The following is a 20,720-nucleotide window of genomic DNA, read 5'->3' on the forward strand; positions in this document are numbered from 1 at the left end:
ATTTCTTTGAACATTTGGAATTCTTTTTGGGCATCAGTGAAGCACATCCTGGGAAAATGGGGTCGGTAATTATTTTTATAAAGAAATCTCAAAAATCAAGGCTGCATTTATTTTATAAAAACACAAAAAACAGTTATAGTGTGAAATATTATTAGAATGTAAAATATCAGTTTTCTATTTTAATATATTTTAAAATGTAATGTATTTCTTTGATGAAAAAACTGAATTTTCAGCATCATTACTCAAGTCTTCAGTGTCACATGATCCTTCATAAATCATTCTAATATGCTGATGTTGTGCTTAAGAAACAATGTTGAAAACAGTTGTGCTGCTTAATATTAAAAACAAAACCCAGCATTTATTTGATATAAAAATCTTTTGTTACATTAAAAAAGTATTGACTACAAATTTTGATCAATTTAATGCATCCTTGCTGAATAAAAGTATCGATTTCTTTCAAAAACTCTTACCGACCCCAAACTTTTACACTTGTATACCTTGTTTACATGTCCACAGACCAAGAAACGTAAAAAATACAGCTCAGCCATGACTGTGAGTTCTGACAAAATTTTATTTCAAATGTAAGTGTTCCAATAATAAAGTAAAACATAAATCAACAGCGATATAAATATTAGCTTGTAAAATAAAAAGGGTAACATGAGGTGCTAAGCATTTCTTAAAAGGAATCACAGTCAAATACAGAAAGGTAGCCAAGCAGCAGACAGACATTTATATATATAGATAAGATATTCATAGTCAAACAGACAGGATTGGCATTCCAGTATCATTACCGACTGATTGGAATTACAAGCACAGAAAAGTACAGTCAGATGTGGGGAGGGGAGGTACTCTAATGACAGTAAGTATCGTCTGTTATCTTTCAAGGTGATTGGAGAAAAGGAAAGAAAGTGTAATCGAAGGGGAAAAACACAAAAATATGCACATAGTCCACAAGCCTTAAGCTACGATTGCGTGTCTTCAGAAGTTTCGTAGTATATACAGTTTGGTTAGTCAATGATCTTGAACACTACACTGGATCTTTTTTTTTTTTTTTTCTATCGTCTTTTTTGTTGCTTTTTTAAAAAATACTGAAACATTCCTGTAACAGCCAGCCCTTGTGGCTCTAATGTTTGTACAGACAGGTTACACATTTTATATACACTGTGGTGGTGGTGGTGGTTGGTGCAGAATCCTTCCATCTAAGATCCATTCAAGTACAGTGTTGCGCTTAAGTTAGTCTTTCCACATATTCATTGTTTTCTTTCATTTTGGTTGACTTCATGTTTTCCACCGACTCAAACTCTTAGCACATTCACTTTGACCCAAATCAATGTCTGATCTTGACCTTACAAAGGCTGAGATTATCTTTGATCTTTAAAAAAAACACTGTTTACATTACTTGCAATTCCAAAGGATTTATATATACCACGCTAACCGGAAATAATTGCAAAGAATAGTCAAACGGTGTTAACCTAACATTCAGCTCTGCTTAACTGGCTATTAATGAGAAGGCTGAATCTATTTTTAAATACCATGCCAACAGTCCAGTGTCTCACCATCTGGTTTTAGACAAATGCAAATGTATTCTCTTACTCGAAAAACAACATCCTCTTTGCACTGCATAGTTCAGCTCAATACTCATCTCAGTCAAGGTAAGAGTTGTGGCACATTATGTTAAAAAGCCTAACAGCGTTTCATTTTGTAACCACAAGAAGCATCTACTTTGCTTTGAAAAGAACACAAAAAAGCCTAAAACATGACATCTGAGGGAAAAATAAAATAAAAGAAGTAATGTATGTTTTAGTAATGCTATATACAGGACAGAGTTACCTGTCGGAGAACGAGCTTCGGGAATCTGAACACATCTCCTTTCGTTCAGTCATTTTTCAGTGACAGGAAATGCTTGATTTTTTGCGGGGTTATTGAGAAATATATTGTAATAGAATTCAAAATCCCAAAAAATAATAAAAACCTCACAGACATAAACATTGAACCTTAATCTTTTGATTCTTTGACCAAACCCGTGGACACGTTTTGTGAGGAGTTATGCTCAGATCCCGGCAACATATTTCTGCAGCTCTGATAGTGCTTCCACGTGCGCCTTACTTCTTGTCTTTCTTGGTGGGCTTCTTCTTGCTGGCGGGCGTCTGAGCTGCTTTGGGGACTTCGGCGGGGGGCAGGGCCTGAGGAGGGGGAAGGGCCTGCTGGGGAACCTGTTGCTGAGGGTTGATCGTGAGGGTGGCGGTACTGCCCGGGATGTACACGTTCTGGCGGTACTCTGGGCCGTACTGTAGATTGTAGCGAGGGCCGAGAGTTGCAGTGGCTTCGCTTGCTTCTGAGAGCAACGGTAGGGTGAGAAAGAAAGAAAGAAAAACGGCAAGAAGAAATAGGAGGAGGTATAGAAGAACAGGAGAGAGAGATGGGAAAGGTTAGAGATTGGTTGGTTCAGCACAGAGCTCATAATTCAGTCACTCAGGAACCGCATTGCAGCTCCTTCAGTGACCCGCTTCTGCCTGCCCATCCCCCATGCATTATGAATGCCGTAACATCGACATGCATCTCAAACTCAGCAACACTATTTCAGGAACAGAATACACGTGTACTGTATATACAAGAATAGAACACACTATTTTCACAGTTCTTATCAAATGCATTGTGGAGTGACGTTGTCCTCTAATGGTAGTGAGGCAGGTCTGCCTTTGTTCCCACGGAATAAATCTGATTCCCACCCCCCAAATTCACAACAAGTCTAAGCTGTGGTCAATTTGACATGGACCGACCCTTGTGAAAAAAAACAAGTGCACTTAATTGTCTTGAATGTGGATTTTTTGTGTACTCTGTATAAGGCCACTTAAATGTTTCATGTTTCTTAACAGACTTACACTTTTTAAAAAGTGCACTGTGTAATCATGTCAAATTAAACGTACATTTTAATACATGCATCACGTTTTATAGAAGGACACTTATTTTGTGTTGACAGACATACTAAAGCACATGTAAAGTATTGGATGATAATTTTAACGGTGTTGTGTTTTTTGACCATACTGCACATTTAAAGTGGATATATTTTATAATGTTTAAATACAAATATATGACATACCAGTTTTTGCAGGAATGGCACTAAAGTGTATTTTAGTTTACCATAAATGCTTGTCATTACATTCGACGGTACACTTTAACCATATTTCAAAAACAATAGGAGTAATTACGATTACATATAATGTTGTACTTAAGTCATACTTAAAGGCACACAAATAGGCTCATTTTCCAACTCCCATTTAAAACTTGACTCTTCTTAGTTACATCGTGTACTAAGACCGACAGAAAATGAAAAGTTGCGATTTTCTTGGACAATATGACTAGGAACTATACACTCATTCCTGCGTAATAATCAAGGAATTGCTGCTGCCGGTAAAATAAAGTGTTTCTTTAAGTGGGACAAAAAAGGCACTCTAAAAAGCTAATTGTATTTAATGTTCATTTAAAGTAGAATATATGTTAATTTCATTGCCATTTACAATGCAATTAAGTGTCCGAAAACAGTGCATTCAGTTCGTACTTAAGTAAATTATTTCATTTAAGTACTCCTTTTAAAAGTACACTAAACTGTTATTGTGTTACTAAATATACATGTATCTCGATTTTTTTTTTACTAATATACATGGCCTTACGAGTTTGATTTAATCAGACTTAAACAATTAGTCATGAAAACGTTTTATTCGGACTAAAATAATACCAGCCCGGTGTGAATTTGAACTAACAGATCTATAATGTGATTGTAGCTCGGCTTTATCTAGCATGCATGTGAACATTATAGTTGATGACACTCTTGAGATTCTGTTTCTTAGAAATACTGCATTCATCTTGGCTAGAGAAGAACATCAGCACAGGGTTGTTGTGTTGACGGCAGCTGCTGAGAGGGAGAAAGTCTCCTTTGTCTCTTTACACTCAATTAGTTTGACTCTATAACAGTCAATAAATTGTGAAATCCATTGTGCCCTAGAAGCCTCTCTCTCTCTCTCTCTCTCTCTCTCTCTCTCTCTCTCTCTCTCTCTCTCTCTCTCTCTCTCTCTCTCTCTCTCTCTCTCTTCAGAATCTGATCTTGAGGACTGGTGGATCAAATACAGTGTTGGTAGTAGATAGTATTTCCTCCTTTACAGGCCAGCATGTGTTTTGGATGCTGGTGGGCTGATTTGCCCCCGGTGGTTTGCTTAATTAGCTTAACCAGCAAGATTATCATGAAAATTTAGCTTGTTAAGCTTATCAGCCAGAAGGACGTTTTCTTCTTACAAGCGAAGTTTTGCTGGTTCAAAAGTTAAATATGTGAAATATAGAAAAGGCTAAATGTGCTAATGCTTTCTCCCCATGTTCTCTTTGGAATGCAGTTTTATTAGAGAGGGCGTTATAAGTGAGATTGAGATTCACCGTTGGCTGCCGCCATCAGAGCCTGGAGCTGTTCAGCTTCGGTAGGGGGGTTGGGCCACGGTCCTGTTCCCGCTATCACACCAGGGCCGGCACCTGCCTCTTCAGGACGCACTCCAGCCCTAAACAAGAGAGAACGGGGTTAGTGACTCGACATGTGCTCACACTCATTCATGGTGCTTTTTTCTCACATTTTACCTCTCGCACACATACGAGAACAGCAGCCACCAAGTTTGCTTGCATAAACGCACCCGGTTCATTAGCTGAGACAGCCATTTTGTGTGACAGGGCAGGACAGTACAGTGCAGTGCAGTTCAGTCAGAAAATGGAGGCTAAAGTCGACAGAGCCGAGGTAAGCATGATGTAAACAGACAGATGAGCTGATCAGAATGCGTTTTTTTTTTTGTCTGTTTACACCATGTGGGATGACAACACATACACTTTGCCCTTTGATTAAATCACAACAAGCTTTATTTAAAGGGATAGTTCACCCCAAAATTAAACTTTTCTCATTTAGTCAACCATGTTTTTCCAAACCTCTTGGACTTTCTTTTTCTTCTATGAAACACAGTCCAGTAATTGAAATATCGTGTTTTTTGGAACGACATGAGGGTGAGTAAATGATGACAGCATTTTCATTTTTGGGTGAACTATCCCTTTAAGTATATTTCTTGTTATTACAGGCTGCTCAGTTTCAAAATGTCATATGAATAAAAAGCTGTTTTTTTTTACTCTCTCTGCCCACACAAACAGATAGCGTGGTCCGTACACGAGGACAGGAATATTTCTCTACTCTTTAGGGACAGACTTCACAGACTTGGCTCTACAAAGCCAAAATAAACCAAATTGGAACAAACAAGTTTACTAAGCACAGGTAAACACAGTGCGACGACAACCCGCAGAACAAGATGCAACGAACAGCTATCAGCGATACACATACATCCAAAAGCCTTATACTTGAATGAACCGAACTGCATGTAATATATATATATGTTGGAACAGACTGGACACAGCATGTCGCTGGAAGCTGCAGGACACATAATCTGAACGACCTAAACACAGCACTAGAAGGCCACACACCAGGTGAAGCCAAACGCTACCACACACTAGCCTTCTCTTCGCCTTCACTCTACCTGGACTTCTCGTATGGAGTCCATCTCTGCTGCAGGGTGTGGAACCTGTGTTGACTGAAAGATAAGCACAGGAGCATGCAGCTGTCACTCAATCGCCCCGCGTCTAGTGAGGACGAGACTGACCGGAGCACATGGATGGGTGTTTCCTTCAAGTTTAAACCGTATATACGGAACTATAAAGACGTTGTGTTTCACAGGTAGTTGGTTAGCCTTTGTATGTTTTAATCTGATGATTGCTGTCATAAATAATATATTTGCAAGATCTTTTTCACGTGATTTCTTTTTGCAGGGTTTTATTTTTGCAGGATTTTCTTCACAGGATTCTTTTGCAGGGTTTCCTTTGCAGGGTTTCTTCACAGGATTATGGAACAGTGGTGACTTGTCATTTGGATCTATAATATTAATAATGCCAATAATGACAGTATTTTGGATTAAAAGTAGAGATGAAAACACAATGGAAGGGAATTTTAAAAATCTTTTCAGTTCTAATCTACATGTTTTTGTCTATGAGTATTATCTCCTTAACTCTTCTTGCTGACTAACTTCAGAAGATAGCGAGCACTAAAAATCCGGGCACTCAAATGTTCCCTGATCTTGTTCTGTTATTATTCTCAGTTCCAATCAGACAGATTACATTACAACTATTACTAAACAGAGAACATAATACCAGGCGGATAATCTCAAATGTTATTTATAGGTTTTTGTCGAGACAAGTAAATTGAATCCAACACTCACCCGCTTGGTCCGGGCCTCTGGTTTGGAGGAAATCGCCAATCAGAGTTAGGTGGCTTTTGCTGAAAATAATAAGAAAAGGTTTTTTGTCAAAATCTTGTTTGGCACAGAGATTCATATGCACTAGTTGCATGTTCTGGAGAGCAGGTCCCTCCATCCCGTCATAGGAGGTTGTAGTTCTGAAACACAAATTTGTATTATTGACATCAAAGTACACTTTGAAACACATCCTCTGTTTCTCCTCAGGACTGTTTGAAACTGCACCTTCGCCAGAACATAAAGAAAAAAAATTGAGGGCAGTAGAGAGAAACAGAGCAACAAAGAAGAACATAGGGTTGGAAATAGGTTGAGGGAGAGTGTGTGTGAATAATTGAAACTTCGATCATGTCGCCGTCACGCATGAGTGCGTGTGCATGAGGAAAATACACACACAAGTCACACAAGTGTATTAAACAAAATATGAGCTCGCCTGTGGGTGGATTGTGGATAAATCCCCTCCACCCCATATTTCATAATTTTTTTTGTATCCCACACAATTATGCTGCATGTCCCCACACCGGGTTGAGCCATTATGTTGCAAGAGGTTATTCAAGGCATGAGCAATGTCACAATGATCCTCTAAACTCTAGTGCAGAATTCACAAAAGACAGTCTGCTGTTTTGTACATAGCTCCATTCAACTGCTTCTATTTCTAAATTATAATGATTACAAAAGTCAGCTTCACCTTACAGCAGAACATTTGACTATTTTTAATCATAACTCTTCTCAGATTCATATTGTTGAATTATCCGCTGTGTCATTGGGCCTGGAAATAGCTCTGAACATGGCCTGGTTATAAATACACTTGGCAATACAGAGTGCTTTGTCCAAAAAGTGAGTCATAGAGACCGAAGCCTGCGTCAATAGTCCTTTATGGAGATCTACTGTACAGCATGATTTCCATGTTACCAGAAATGAAAATCTTGTGAACTTATTAGTTAAATTAGTCAGACAACAGTAAAGGTATTTATAATTTTACAAAATATTTCTATTTCAAATAAATGCAGTTCTTCGGGACTTTAAATTGTCAAAGAATCTTGGGAAAAAAAATCTAAAATATTTCTTGAGGAGCAAATCAGCATATTAGACTGATTTCTGAAGGATCATGTGACACTGAAGACTAGAGTACAGTTACATTTGAACATATTAAAAATAGAAAACAAATATATTTTAAATTACTCTGCATTTACTGAGGACTGCAATAAGATATGCTTATGCTTGGTGAGCATAAGATACTTATTTTAAATGCATTTAAAAATCTTACCAACCCCACATTTTTAAACGCTAGCGCATAATATTTCCTGAAACTCTCACCTTCATGAGTGAGTGAGTGAAGAGTCTTTTTGACAGTCGCATGCTTAGATTGCTCTGTGGCGCCTTAACAAACACAAAGTCACTTCTGCTGGAGATGGTGGAGAAACCAGGAGCGTATGTGTGTTTGTGGAAATCCCGAGAGGCCCCCACGACCTCCATGTATCTAACAGGACCGTCAGTATTTAGCTGCAGGTGGAGGTCATTGTGTTGGTGCTCACGAGATGCGTGCTTGAAACCAAGTTTTTGCATGAGGCACATCATGTAGCCACGGTGGCCGAGCCAGCGCACTGCTAAAACAATGATAGCCAGGAATGAGACCGCAATGATGAAGGATAAAGTGATTATGAGATACAAAGTAAGGTCAGGCCCCGTTGGTCTTTTGGAGTTAGACCTCATGTGTTCAGAAGAGGCGTCTGAGGCTTTTTCAGCCAGGGTGATGTTAACTACCACGCTAGCGGAGAGAGAAGAAGGCCTGCCGTTATCTTTTACAATCACAGTGAGACTAAAGACAGATTTGTTGTCCTCTGCTGTAAGTTCACGGGCTGTACGCAGCTCTCCGGTGTGTGCACCTATGTGAAACATTTCAGCATCAAGGCCTGAGATTCTGTAGAATAGCCAGGCATTGTGGCCACTATCCCCATCCACAAATGTGATGCGATTGACTAGGTATCCGATACCGAGTGTGCTAGGTACTAAAAACTGCAGTGTCCCATCAGATGGGGGTGCAGGGTATATAAGCACAGGAGGATGATCATTCTGGTCTTTAATAAACACATGCACTGTGGTGTTGGAGCTTTGACCTGGAGTTCCTCTGTCAAGAACCTGCACCACGAATTGAAACGCATTCAGTTGCTCATAGTCAAACTTTCTCATAGCATATATCTGCCCACTATCTGGGTTGATATACACATGTGAAGACACGGACACACCGAGAGCCTTGCTCTCCAGAATCGAGAAAGAAACTGTGGAATTCTCCCCCACATCTGGGTCTGATGCAGACACGGACAGAAGGGGAGCATTTGGGGCATTGTTTTCGGCTATGTCTACTGTGTAAGAAGGCTGTGAAAAGACTGGGGGGTTATCATTAACATCTGAAAGACGTAACACAAAAGATTCCTGCGAGGAACGAGGCGGGGAACCAGAGTCTGTGGCGATCACAGTGATGGTGTATTCAGCCAAAGCCTCTCTGTCCAGCTGGCCATTGGTCATTAAAGTGAAAAGCCCCTTATATGGCGAACTCATCTTGAAAGGCAACCCATAAGGGATGTGCACACTCACTTCGCCATTTTTCCCTGTGTCTTCATCTCTGACTTTGATGAGGGCTACGACAGTGCCTGAACTCACATCTTCAGAGATTACAGGGGAAACCACATTAATGCTGATAGCAGGGGTGTTGTCATTCACGTCAATAATCTCGATTTTGATGTTGCACGAGCCCTCCATGGGAGGTATTCCTTTGTCCCTAGCAAGAATAGTGACGTCATACACGGTAGCGAGCTCGTGATCGACTAGTCCTGTAACTCTAATCTCACCAGTCAGAGAATCAACGCTAAAGAGTTTCAAAACGTTATCAGGGGTGTATTTATCGAACGTGTAAGATATTTCACCGTTTTGACCATGATCGGCATCGGAGGCATTAAGAGTTGTAACTAATGATCTATGAGGTGAATTTTCTAAAAGCGTGACTCTTTTTGTAGGATTATGAAAGTGTGGCGCATTGTCATTGACATCTAAAATATGTATAAAAATGGCACTATTTCCAGAATGTTCTGCACTTCCACCATCAACTGCAGTTAAAATTAAGCTAAATTCACTCGTATTTTCTCTGTCAAGAGGTTTGTTCAAGACTAAAATTGGGATTTTACTTCCGTCACTTTTAGTTTCTACTTTAAGGATAAAATAATCGTTTTGACTAAGAAAATAAGCGCGCAGTGAATTCACACCCACATCAGGGTCATGCGCACTTTCTAAGCGGAACATTGTGCCGGGCGCAGCCGCTTCTGAAACTTCCAATGAAGTGTCTCGGTTTTGGAAAAGTGGCGCGTTGTCGTTAACATCCACAATTTCTATCGTAATGCTGTGCATTTCCAAAGGATTTTGAAGAGATATCTGGATCCGAATGTGACAATGTAAACTTCCTCCGCACATACTTTCTCTGTCCATTGTTTGCTTGACCACCAAAGCTCCAGATGTCAGGTCTACGTCAACATATTTATCATTAGATTCCGAGATTATTCGCAAATCCCTTAGAAGTATCACTTGAACGTCCAGTCCTAAATCTTTAGTCAAGTGTCCAACAACAGTTCCTGGTTTAGATTCCTCCGCTGTGGAATATAAAAGTTCCGAAGCGTGCGTCCCAAAACACAAAGCATTAAGAACAATCCAAACTGCAGCCCAGTCCAAAGATCTCTGAAAAAGCTCTTTACTCTCCATTTTTAAATTAGTATTTTCACTAGTAGCTATAGACTCCTTCGAGATTTAGAAACGTTTTGTTTTGTATCCATCTTCACCATTGGTTGTAAGTTTCTAAAATAACAATACAGCTCTTGCGAGCAACAAGTGTGGGGTCTTGGAAAAGAGTGAAAAGGGGCGGGGTTAAAATCGTGCTTTTCTATTGGAGGAAAGTTACTTCGCTCAGACAAAAGCACACATGGTGCTGTCCAAGGTGCTGAAAGCAGCGCAACTCACTGTCACGTAATATACTGAATGTGTACACATTAACTTGTTTAAATAATATTGTTTGACTTGAAACTAATGTTTCTCACCTGTTGGCTCTCGAACGTCCACGCGCTGTCTGGTAATGACGCATCAAGCACGTTTAGCGTGTCTGTAAAGTTTGTGGTGCTGCTGGGCTTAACGAGGGTGAGATCACTGAATTCTGACATTGGAGAGAGATAGGAGCCAAAGGACTGACTCTGAGACATCATGTCCCCTCCCAGAACCTCCACATACTTAATGGGCCCGTCAGTGTTGAGCTGGATCTGCAGGTTTCTGTTGGGGTTCTTGTATCCAGAATCAGTTCGCCTGATACAGCAGCTTGAGCCGCCTCTACCGCCGCGCGCACATTTCACCAGTAAGATGAAAAATGTCACCAAAGACAACAACGACACAGCGGCTAAAGAAATTATCAGGTATAAAGTGATTTTGCCGCTTTTCTTGTTGGGCTCGATAGTTTTATCTCTATAGTCTGAGACGGGTTCATGAAACCCGTCCTCTATCAGTATATCCACTGTGACTGTGGTGGACTGGATCGGTTCTCCATTATCCTTTATCTCTATCATCAGTCTCTGAGAGGAGTCGTCCTGCTCTGAAACAGCGCGTTTAGTCCTCACCTCTCCCGTATGTAAATTCACACTGAACATTGACGCGTCCGTGGCCTCCGCGAGCCTGTAGAAGAGCCAGGCGTTATGACCCGAGTCCGCGTCCACTGCTGTTACCTTAGTGACGAGATGTCCTGCTTTAGCAGAACGGGGCATCCTCTGATGAGGGACAGACCCCATTGATGTGGACGGGTAAATGACAGCAGGAGCATTATCGTTCCGGTCCAAAATAAAAACATACACCGTGGCGTTGCTGCTCATAGATGGAGAGCCATTATCTTTAGCCTGAACGATGACCTCAAACACTTTTATTTTTTCGAAGTCAAACGAATGCATGCTAAATATGCTTCCATTGTCAGAGTTTATGTACAAATACGACGATATTGGGGTATCCCAAGCTTTAGGGTTCTCAATAGAGTATGATATTTTGCCATTTACGCCGACATCAACGTCTTGGGCGGATACTGAACAGATAATAGAGCCTGGAGTGTTATTCTCTCTTATGTACACATGATACACGCTATCAGAGAACTTCGGGGAATTATCGTTAACATCGAGAATTTTAACTGGAATTATTGCTTTGCTACTTAAAGGCGGCGAGCCTGAGTCAAATGCAGTGATTTCCACGTTATACTCCGGGAACGTTTCGCGGTCTAAAACACCGTTTGTGACCAACGAATATTCATTTGAGAAAGAAGGTTTTAAAATAAATGGAAGGCCAGACTGTGTCTGTAGTCTGACTTTTCCATTGTCACCAGAGTCAATGTCCCGTGCGCTTATTAACGCTACAACTGTCCCGCTTGGCGCGTCCTCGCGCAAAGGACTCGGTTTAGACGTAAGCAATATCTGCGGTGGATTGTCGTTCATATCCGAGACTTCTATTTTTACCGTGCAATGGCCCTCCATTTCGGGGACACCTCTGTCTCTGGCACGTATCTCAATGTTGTACATAGGAGTGGTTTCATAATCCAACTCCCCGTTTAGAAACATTTCCCCGGTTTTCTCATCGATGTGAAACAACGAGCGCAACGCATCAGACATGTGCTCCCCTAAGGAATATTTTATCTCCCCATTTGGGCCTTCGTCCAAGTCTTTTGCCTCAACTTTTAGAAATGTCGTACCTTGTTTACTGTTTTCAGCTATAGCTACTTTGTAAACATTTTTCTCAAATACGGGGTTGTTGTCATTGATATCCAGCACGGTGACATTAATTTGTGACGTTCCAGATCTAACCGGGTTCCCTCCGTCTATGGCAGTTAACATCAGCTGATGCATCGGTTTCTTCTCGCGATCCAGATGTTTCTCCAGTACTAATTCAGGTACCTTTCTGCCATCACCAAGATCTTTTATTTTTAAACTGAAACATTCGTCTTTACTCAAAGTATAAGATTTCAAAGAGTTACTGCCTACATCTGGGTCCACTGCGCTCTCCAAAGGAAAGCGCATACCAGGAACACTAGATTCTGCTATTTTTAAAACGCTGTCCGTCGACTGAAAATGCGGGGAATTGTCATTAATATCCTGTATTTCGACTTCCACTCTGTAAAGTTGTAAAGGGTCCTCGATAACGATTTGAAGAGGCAACAGACAATTTGCGTTTTCTCCACAAAGGATCTCTCTGTCGATTCTCTCATTAACCACTATCTCTCCTCTGCGTGAATCCAAGCTGAAATACTGCTTACCTGATTCAGAGGCTATTCGCAATTTACGGTCATACAGCTCAGATATTTTCAAACCTAAATCTTTTGCAATATTTCCAACAACAGCACCCACATTTAATTCCTCTGGAATTGAGTAGCGAGTCTGTCCTTCTGTCGTACTCCACAAAAGAAGAAAGAGAAAAAAGAAGAGCAAGTGCCTCCACCATCTGAATGCCATCCTCTTTGCCATTTTGATTTAAAATCCAGACAATTCAAAGTGCTGATAAAATACTAGGGATCCCAATACACGATGACAATTTAGCTGGTCCATTTTGCCTCAAAAATATGTTAAAATCCATTTTTAATCGGAGCGATTAGAGCATCCCTCGCCTCCGCTTGCACTGAACGTTGTGATGTCAGTGGGGGAGGGAGTAGATCTCTTTGTGCAATTCTGCATGTGATTGGTGTAGGCATACGTCTCAATAACCAATAGCAAGAGAACTGCTTCTTAAAGGCACAGCATCAGCACCTGCTGTTAAACTCACAAAAGAATAACCTTGCAATGGAAGAGTAATGCTTCATGGGTCACCATAGTTTTATGTATGATCTCTGTAAAAATGACAAATTATACATTTCTATATTAATTATTTATGTTGATGTTTTTTTTTTTTTTTTTTTTTTTATCATACAAATAAACCAGGAATCATAGTGGGTATTCCGTGCAGCTGTTAAAGTAACATTTATAGAATAGTTATGAACTTTAATGTAACAATATCGGAACATTTTGAAAAATTTATATTTGAATAAATGTGTACATTTTAATTCATAAAGTAGAGCGAAATTTTCACTCTTGTGCCTTGTCGTTTCCTCACTGGGAAGCAGATTCAGCAGACATAAACTTAAACGCGCAGTGTCATATTTCATCACACAAGCGGGAGCGCAGACAGTGAAAATCCACTTCTGACTTTGTAGTTTAAACGTGCATGTTAAAAAAAAGTGTTATATATACGCTTTATTATATATATTCTACATGGTCTATTGGCAAATTTTGAAATAATTTAGCAGAGGTAGGGATATTTAGACCAGAGGATGTTGCCCCCCCCCCCCCCCCCTCTCTCTCTCTCTCTCTCTATATATATATATATATATAATGTACACATTTAAGATTTTGGACAGCTCAGCTCACCTGTTGGCTCTCGAACGTCCACGCGCTGTCTGGTAATGACGCATCAAGCACGTTTAGTGTGTCTGTAAAGTTTGTGGTGCTGCTGGGCTTAACGAAGGTGAGATCACTGAATTCTGACATTGGAGAGAGATAGGAGCCAAAGGACTGACTCTGAGACATCATGTCTCCTCCCAGAACCTCCACATACTTAATGGGCCCGTCAGTGTTGAGCTGGATCTGCAGGTTTCTGTTGGGGTTCTTGTATCCAGAATCAGTTCGCCTGATACAGCAGCTTGAGCCGCCTCTACCGCCTCGCGCACATTTCACCAGTAAGATGAAAAACGTCATCAGACACAACAAGGACACGGAAGCCAAAGAGATGATCAGATATAAAGTTATTTTACCACTTTTCTTGTTAAGCTCGATAGTTTTCTCTCTATAGTCTGAGATGGGTTCATGAAACCCGTCCTCTATCAGTATATCCACTGTGACTGTGGTGGACTGGATCGGTTCTCCATTATCCTTTATCTCTATCATCAGTCTCTGAGAGGAGTCATCCTGCTCTGAAACAGCGCGTTTAGTCCTCACCTCTCCCGTATGTAAATTCACACTGAACAGTGACGCGTCCGTGGCCTCCGCGAGCCTGTAGAAGAGCCAGGCGTTATGACCCGAGTCCGCGTCCACTGCTGTTACCTTAGTGACGAGATGTCCTGCTTTAGCAGAACGGGGCATCCTCTGATGAGGGACAGACCCCATTGATGTGGACGGGTAAATGACAGCAGGAGCGTTATCGTTCCGGTCCAAAATAAAAACATGAACAGTGGCGTTGCTGCTCAGAGATGGAGAGCCATGATCTTTAGCCTGAACTACAACACTGAACAATTTTACCTTTTCATAATCAAAGGTGCTCATGCAGTAAATGGTTCCATTATCAGAGTTGATATAAAAATAAGATGATGCTGGAACGTGATTTGAACTTAAATCCAAAATCGAGTAAGTTAGAAGAGCGTTTTTATCCTGGTCAATATCAGACGCAGACACAGAAAACAATGAAGTACCTGCAAGATTATTTTCGTTAATGTAAACGTTATATGAGGTCTGTGAGAATACTGGAGGGTTGTCATTTACATCAAGCACTTTAATATTTATAGTCTTCACAGTTTTTAATGGTGGAACACCAGAGTCTATGGCCAGTATTTCTATACTATACTCTGAATGAACCTCACGGTCAAGAAATGAGTCAGTTATCAAAGAATAATAATTATTGGAAGGTTTCAATTTAAATGGAACATCCGTGGAGACAATTAGCTCAACTTTGCCATTATTACCGGAGTCCAAATCTTTGACGGTAATCAGGGCCACCACAGTTCCCACCGTTGCATTTTCAGGCACTGGGCTCGGTAAAGATGTCAGTATAATCTCTGGAGGGTTGTCATTCTCATCCATGATATCTATCTGAACCGATGACTGTCCCTCGAGCTCTGGATTCCCTTTGTCTTTAGCACAGACATCAAACGTGTACGTTTTTTTAGTCTCGTAATCTAGTTTTCCAATGACTGTTATTTCGCCGGTTTCAGCGTTCACAGTAAACGCATTTCTTACAAGTTCAGGCGTGTGCGCACCGAATGAATACTGTATTTCACCATTAGGACCTTCATCCAAATCGGTTGCTTTGATTTTTATCACACTTGAGCCAACAACGGCGCTTTCTAAAACAGAGGCTTTGTATGCAACAACTTCAAATTTTGGTTCGTTGTCGTTTATATCTTGAACAATTATTTGCAGTAAAGACGTGCCAGATTTGACCGGATTACCACCATCCAGAGCTGTTAATATTAGCTTGTGTATAGACTGTTTCTCTCTATCTAAAGGTTTTTCAACCACAAGTTCTGGTACCATTCTTCCATCTTTTAAAGTTTTTATATTAAGACGGAAAAAATCGTTATTACTCAGAGAATAAGTCTTTAGGCTATTGCTGCCAACATCGAGGTCCTCGGCACTTTCAAGAGGAAACCGTGCGCCGGTAGCAGTCAGTTCGTATATTTTTAATGTGGCCTCTTTAGTATGAAAGTTTGGTGCATTATCATTTATATCTTGTATTTCTATCTCTACGCTATGCATCTGCAATGGATTCTCAATAACGATCTGCAGTGGCATCAGACAACTGGCGCTTTGTCCACACAGCGTTTCTCTGTCTATTCTGCCATCAACTACCAGATCACCCTTCCCTGAATCCACACTGAAATACTGTCTGTTTGATTCAGATGCTATCCGTAACTTACGCTCGGCGATATCTGAGATGTCAAACCCAAGATCCTTCGCGATATTCCCAACGATAGATCCTTCCTTTAACTCTTCTGGTATTGTGTAGCGAATCTGAGCTCCAACTGTATTCCACAATAGAGAGAAAGCGAACAGCCAAAGCGCTGCCCATTTCCACCCTCTGATCCTCCTCATTTCTCTGATTCCGCGTTTGTTATTCCCATTTACAAATCTTCATTTTACATCCACAGAAAAAAAAATGTAATCTCCATTTTCAAATAATTACGTCTATTCAACGCATCCTCGTTGTGGTGATCAGCCTCATAAAGCGCTCATGTTTCCTCTCGCTCTACAGCTCATCATTGTACTCCTCCTCTGGCTGGGGGAGGGAGTAGATCCCTTTGTATAGTCTGAAACACGATTGGTAGAGAGCTCAACGCTCACTCATCCAATAGATGCTCTGCTGTTTCTTAAAGGCATAACCAGCCCTCTGTGGTGTGTGTTACGACATCTAGTGAACTGTGCGCACAAATCTAGCAATAGAGTTAGTATCAGGCTAGTTTCTTATACTTAGAGAGGCAAATGTTTCTGTACACAAAACGTCTTTTTAAATGACAGGGTATGAGCATTTGAGCATAAGGGGAATGAGCAAGTGTAACTTGTTTGTTCTTAGCTTGTTCGGGTGTGTTTGATTAGGGTTGGAGCAAAACTCTGCAGGACAGCGGAACTCCAGGACTGAATGTGCGTATCAATAGCACGAATTTATGTTTGGCGTGCAATTTAAACGCAGACATTACTTTTTACGTGCATATGATACCCAGTTTTCGCGTGAATGATACGCACTTTGTTATTGTGGCGTGTAATACAAACTTAACCCACACCAAAATCGTACCCAAGGGGTTAACAGTGCGTGCACGCAAAAAGTAATTCATGCATATAAATGGCATGGAAAATATAATGCGTGCTATATATACCCAGTACTAGGAGATCGTGTTGACTGACGTTGCCTTTCCCTGCTGTAGAGTCTCATCGTTACGGGAGCTGTCCAGTCCAAAGTGCTGAACTGAGTCTGAAAACTTTGATCTCCAGGAGTTTTGACAACACAAATATTGTGCGAAAAGGTGGCTAAACATGGACTTTGCACGTCAGTGAAATGTATTATACATTTTTGAATTAAGAATAAAAAAAATAATAATAATGGTGTTGCTGAGTCAGGGTTTTAGAAATATTGATGCTCACTGCCAAACTGTTTAATACAATTAAATCCATTTAATTAAATTTCACTGCACGTGATGTGGATCATTATAATATTTACAACCGTTATGATGAAAAATGTACATATATCGTTTTAAATTAGATTTAATTTTCCTTAAGCATTATCGTTTGATAATGCTGAAGGAAAATTAAATCTAATCATTTCATTTCAAATCTAATCGAATAAATATCTTAACCCCCCGGTTTCACAGACGAGGCTTAAGCCTATAGTCCCAGACTAAAATACATGTTCGAGCTGTTTTACCTGAAAGCAACTTGCACTGGCACATCTTAAAATATGTCAATGTCATTGTTTTGTCTCAAGATACACACCAGTAATTATTTTTTTCCTACGGCACGTTTATAAAATCTACTTAAATGCCCTAATATAACTACGACCTAATCATGGCTTAATCTAAGCTCTGGCTGTGAAACCAGGCCAACACGTCCAATTTTCCTCTATGATCCCTCAAAATTAAGTAAAAAAACAACAACAACAACAACAACAACAAAAAAAAACCTACAGACATTCTTGCTGATGCTGACTTCAATCCAAAATAGAGACCTCAGATAAACCAGAGCAGCGCTCCCCCCCCCCCCCCCCCCACACACACACACACAAACAAACAAACAAACAGAAACACACACACACACACACAGTTAAAAGTGCAATATATGTGAAATTGTATTTATGCACAGCTTCAAATAATAATAATAATACAACTATGACATAATTCTATAGATGCTGAGTTGAATTATTCTGCGTCTCACCTGTTGGCTCTCGAACGTCCACGCGCTGTCTGGTAATGACGCATCAAGCACGTTTAGCGTGTCTGTAAAGTTTGTGGTGCTGCTGGGCTTAACGAAGGTGAGATCACTGAATTCTGACATTGGAGAGAGATAGGAGCCAAAGGACTGACTCTGAGACATCATGTCCCCTCCCAGAACCTCCACATACTTAATGGGCCCGTCAGTGTTGAGCTGGATCTGCAGGTTTCTGTTGGGGTTCTTGTATCCAGAATCAGTTCGCCTGATACAGCAGCTTGAGCCGCCTCTACCGCCGCGCGCACATTTCACCAGTAAGATGAAAAACGTCATCAGACACAACAAGGACACAGCGGCTAAAGAGATGATCAGATATAAAGTAATTTTACCGCTTTTCTTGTTGGGCTCGATAGTTTTCAATCTATAGTCTGAGATGGGTTCATGAAACCCGTCCTCTATCAGTATATCCACTGTGACTGTGGTGGACTGGATCGGTTCTCCATTATCCTTTATCTCTATCATCAGTCTCTGAGAGGAGTCGTCCTGCTCTGAAACAGCGCGTTTAGTCCTCACCTCTCCCGTATGTAAATTCACACTGAACAGTGACGCGTCCGTGGCCTCCGCGAGCCTGTAGAAGAGCCAGGCGTTATGACCCGAGTCCGCGTCCACTGCTGTTACCTTAGTGACGAGATGTCCTGCTTTAGCAGAACGGGGCATCCTCTGATGAGGGACAGACCCCATGGATGTGGACGGGTAAATGACAGCAGGAGCGTTATCGTTCCGGTCCAGAATAAACACATGAACAGTGGCGTTGCTGCTCAGAGATGGAGAGCCATGATCTTTAGCTTGAACTACAATGCTGATTAATTTCATTTTCTCATAATCAAATGAGCTCATACTGTAAATAGTTCCGTTCTCAGAATTTATATAAAAATAAGATGATGCTGGAACGTGATTTGAACTTAAATCCAAAATTGAATAAGTTAGAATAGCATTCTTTTCTCGGTCAATATCAGACGCAGACACAGAAAACAATGAAACACCTGCCAGATTATTTTCGTTTATGTAAACGTTATATGAAGACTGTGAGAATACTGGAGAGTTGTCATTCACGTCAATTACTTTAATACTTACTGTCTTCACCATTTTTAAGGGTGGAACACCAGAGTCTATGGCCAGTATTTCTACATCATATTCAGAATGAACCTCGCGGTCTAATAATGAGTCCGTTATCAACGAATAGTGGTTATCGAAAGAGGGTTTCAATTTAAATGGAACATCCGTGGATACAATTAGCTCAACTTTGCCATTATTACCGGAGTCCAAATCATTGACGGCAATCAGAGCCACCACAGTTCCCACCGTTGCATTTTCAGGCACTGGGCTCGGTAAAGATGTCAGTATAATCTCTGGAGGGTTGTCATTCTCATCTATGATATCTATCTGAACCGATGACTGTCCCTCGAGCTCTGGATTCCCTTTGTCTTTAGCACAGACATCAAATGTATATGATTTGGTAGTCTCGTAATCTAGTTTTCCAATGACTGTTATTTCGCCGGTTTCAGCGTTCACAGTAAACACATTTCTTACAAGTTCAGGCGTGTGCGCACCGAATGAATACTGAATCTCACCATTAGGACCTTCATCCAAATCGGTTGCTTTTATTTTGATCACACTTGAGCCAACAACGGCGCTTTCTAGAACAGAGGCTTTGTATGCAGCAACTTCAAATTTGGGTTCGTTGTCGTTTATATCTTGAACAATTATTTGCAGTAAAGACGTGCCAGATTTGACCGGATTACCACCATCTAGAGCTGTTAATATTAGCTTGTGAACTGCCTGTTTCTCTCTATCTAAAGGTTTTTCAACCACAAGTTCTGGTACTATTCTTCCATCTTTTATAGTTTTAACATTAAGTCGGAAATAATTGTTATTACTCAGAGAATAAGTCTTTAGGCTATTGCTGCCAACATCGAGGTCCTCGGCACTTTCAAGGGTAAATCGTGTGCCTGGAGCAATCAGTTCAGATATTTTTAATGTGGCCTCTTTAGTATGAAAGTTTGGTGCATTATCATTTATATCTTGTATTTCTATTTCAACTTTATGTAATTGTAATGGATTCTCAATAACGATCTGCAGTGGCATCAGACAACTGGCGCTTTGTCCACACAGCGTTTCTCTGTCTATTCTGCCATCAACTACCAGATCACCCTTCCCTGAATCCACACTGAAATACTGTCTGTTTGATTCAGATGCTATCCGTAACTTACGCTCGGCGATATCTGAGATGTCAAACCCAAGATCCTTCGCGATATTCCCAACGATAGATCCTTCCTTTAACTCTTCTGGTATTGTGTAGCGAATCTGAGCTCCAATTATATTCCACAATAGAGAGAAAGCGAACAGCCAAAGCGCTGCCCATTTCCACCCTCTGATCCTCCTGTGCCTCATTTCTCTGTTGCGCTTGATATTCCCATCAACAAATCTTGATCTTATATCCATAGAAAATCAGAATGCTGTTCTCCATTTTCAAATATTTTCGTCTATTCAACGCATCCTCGTTGTGGTGATCAGCCTCATAAAGCGCTCATGTTTCCTCTCGCTCTACAGCTCATCATTGTACTCCTCCTCTGGCTGGGGGAGGGAGTAGATCCCTTTGTATAGTCTGAAGCAC

At 40.7% G+C, this 20,720-nt stretch overlaps 3 protein-coding genes and 1 pseudogene across 4 annotated transcripts in view; all 4 read right to left on the bottom strand.

Moving 5' to 3' along the window:
- Positions 1-552: 552 nt before the first annotated feature.
- The window catches only part of LOC306991353 (uncharacterized protein), a 167,004-nt gene continuing 146,836 nt past the window's right edge, over positions 553-20,720 (bottom strand). The window contains 3 exon segments of the mRNA XM_079599087.1: positions 553-2,332; positions 4,426-4,544; positions 6,291-6,349. Coding sequence (XP_079455213.1) covers positions 2,103-2,332; positions 4,426-4,544; positions 6,291-6,349 — 408 coding nt within the window. The 3' untranslated portion in view covers positions 553-2,102.
- pcdh1g31 (protocadherin 1 gamma 31) lies at positions 10,514-13,049 on the bottom strand. Its single transcript, XM_079598689.1, is given in 2 exon segments — positions 10,514-10,690; positions 10,693-13,049. Coding segments are annotated over 2 exon segments (2,193 nt in total). The 5' UTR covers positions 12,851-13,049; the 3' UTR covers positions 10,514-10,655.
- On the bottom strand, positions 13,778-16,401 carry LOC306991133 (protocadherin gamma-C5-like; the record flags this gene model as incomplete). Its single annotated transcript, XM_079598687.1, has 1 exon — positions 13,778-16,401. The coding sequence occupies exon 1, from the start codon at positions 16,220-16,222 to the stop codon at positions 13,778-13,780; it is 2,445 nt and encodes an 814-aa protein (XP_079454813.1). The 5' UTR covers positions 16,223-16,401.
- On the bottom strand, positions 18,172-20,643 carry LOC306991135 (protocadherin gamma-C5-like; annotated as a pseudogene). Its single transcript has one exon. The product of its transcript is annotated as a protocadherin gamma-C5-like (transcript).

The sequence above is a fragment of the Phoxinus phoxinus genome, assembly GCF_949152265.1.
Source record: "Phoxinus phoxinus genome assembly, chromosome: 23".
NCBI lineage: Eukaryota > Metazoa > Chordata > Actinopteri > Cypriniformes > Leuciscidae > Phoxinus > Phoxinus phoxinus.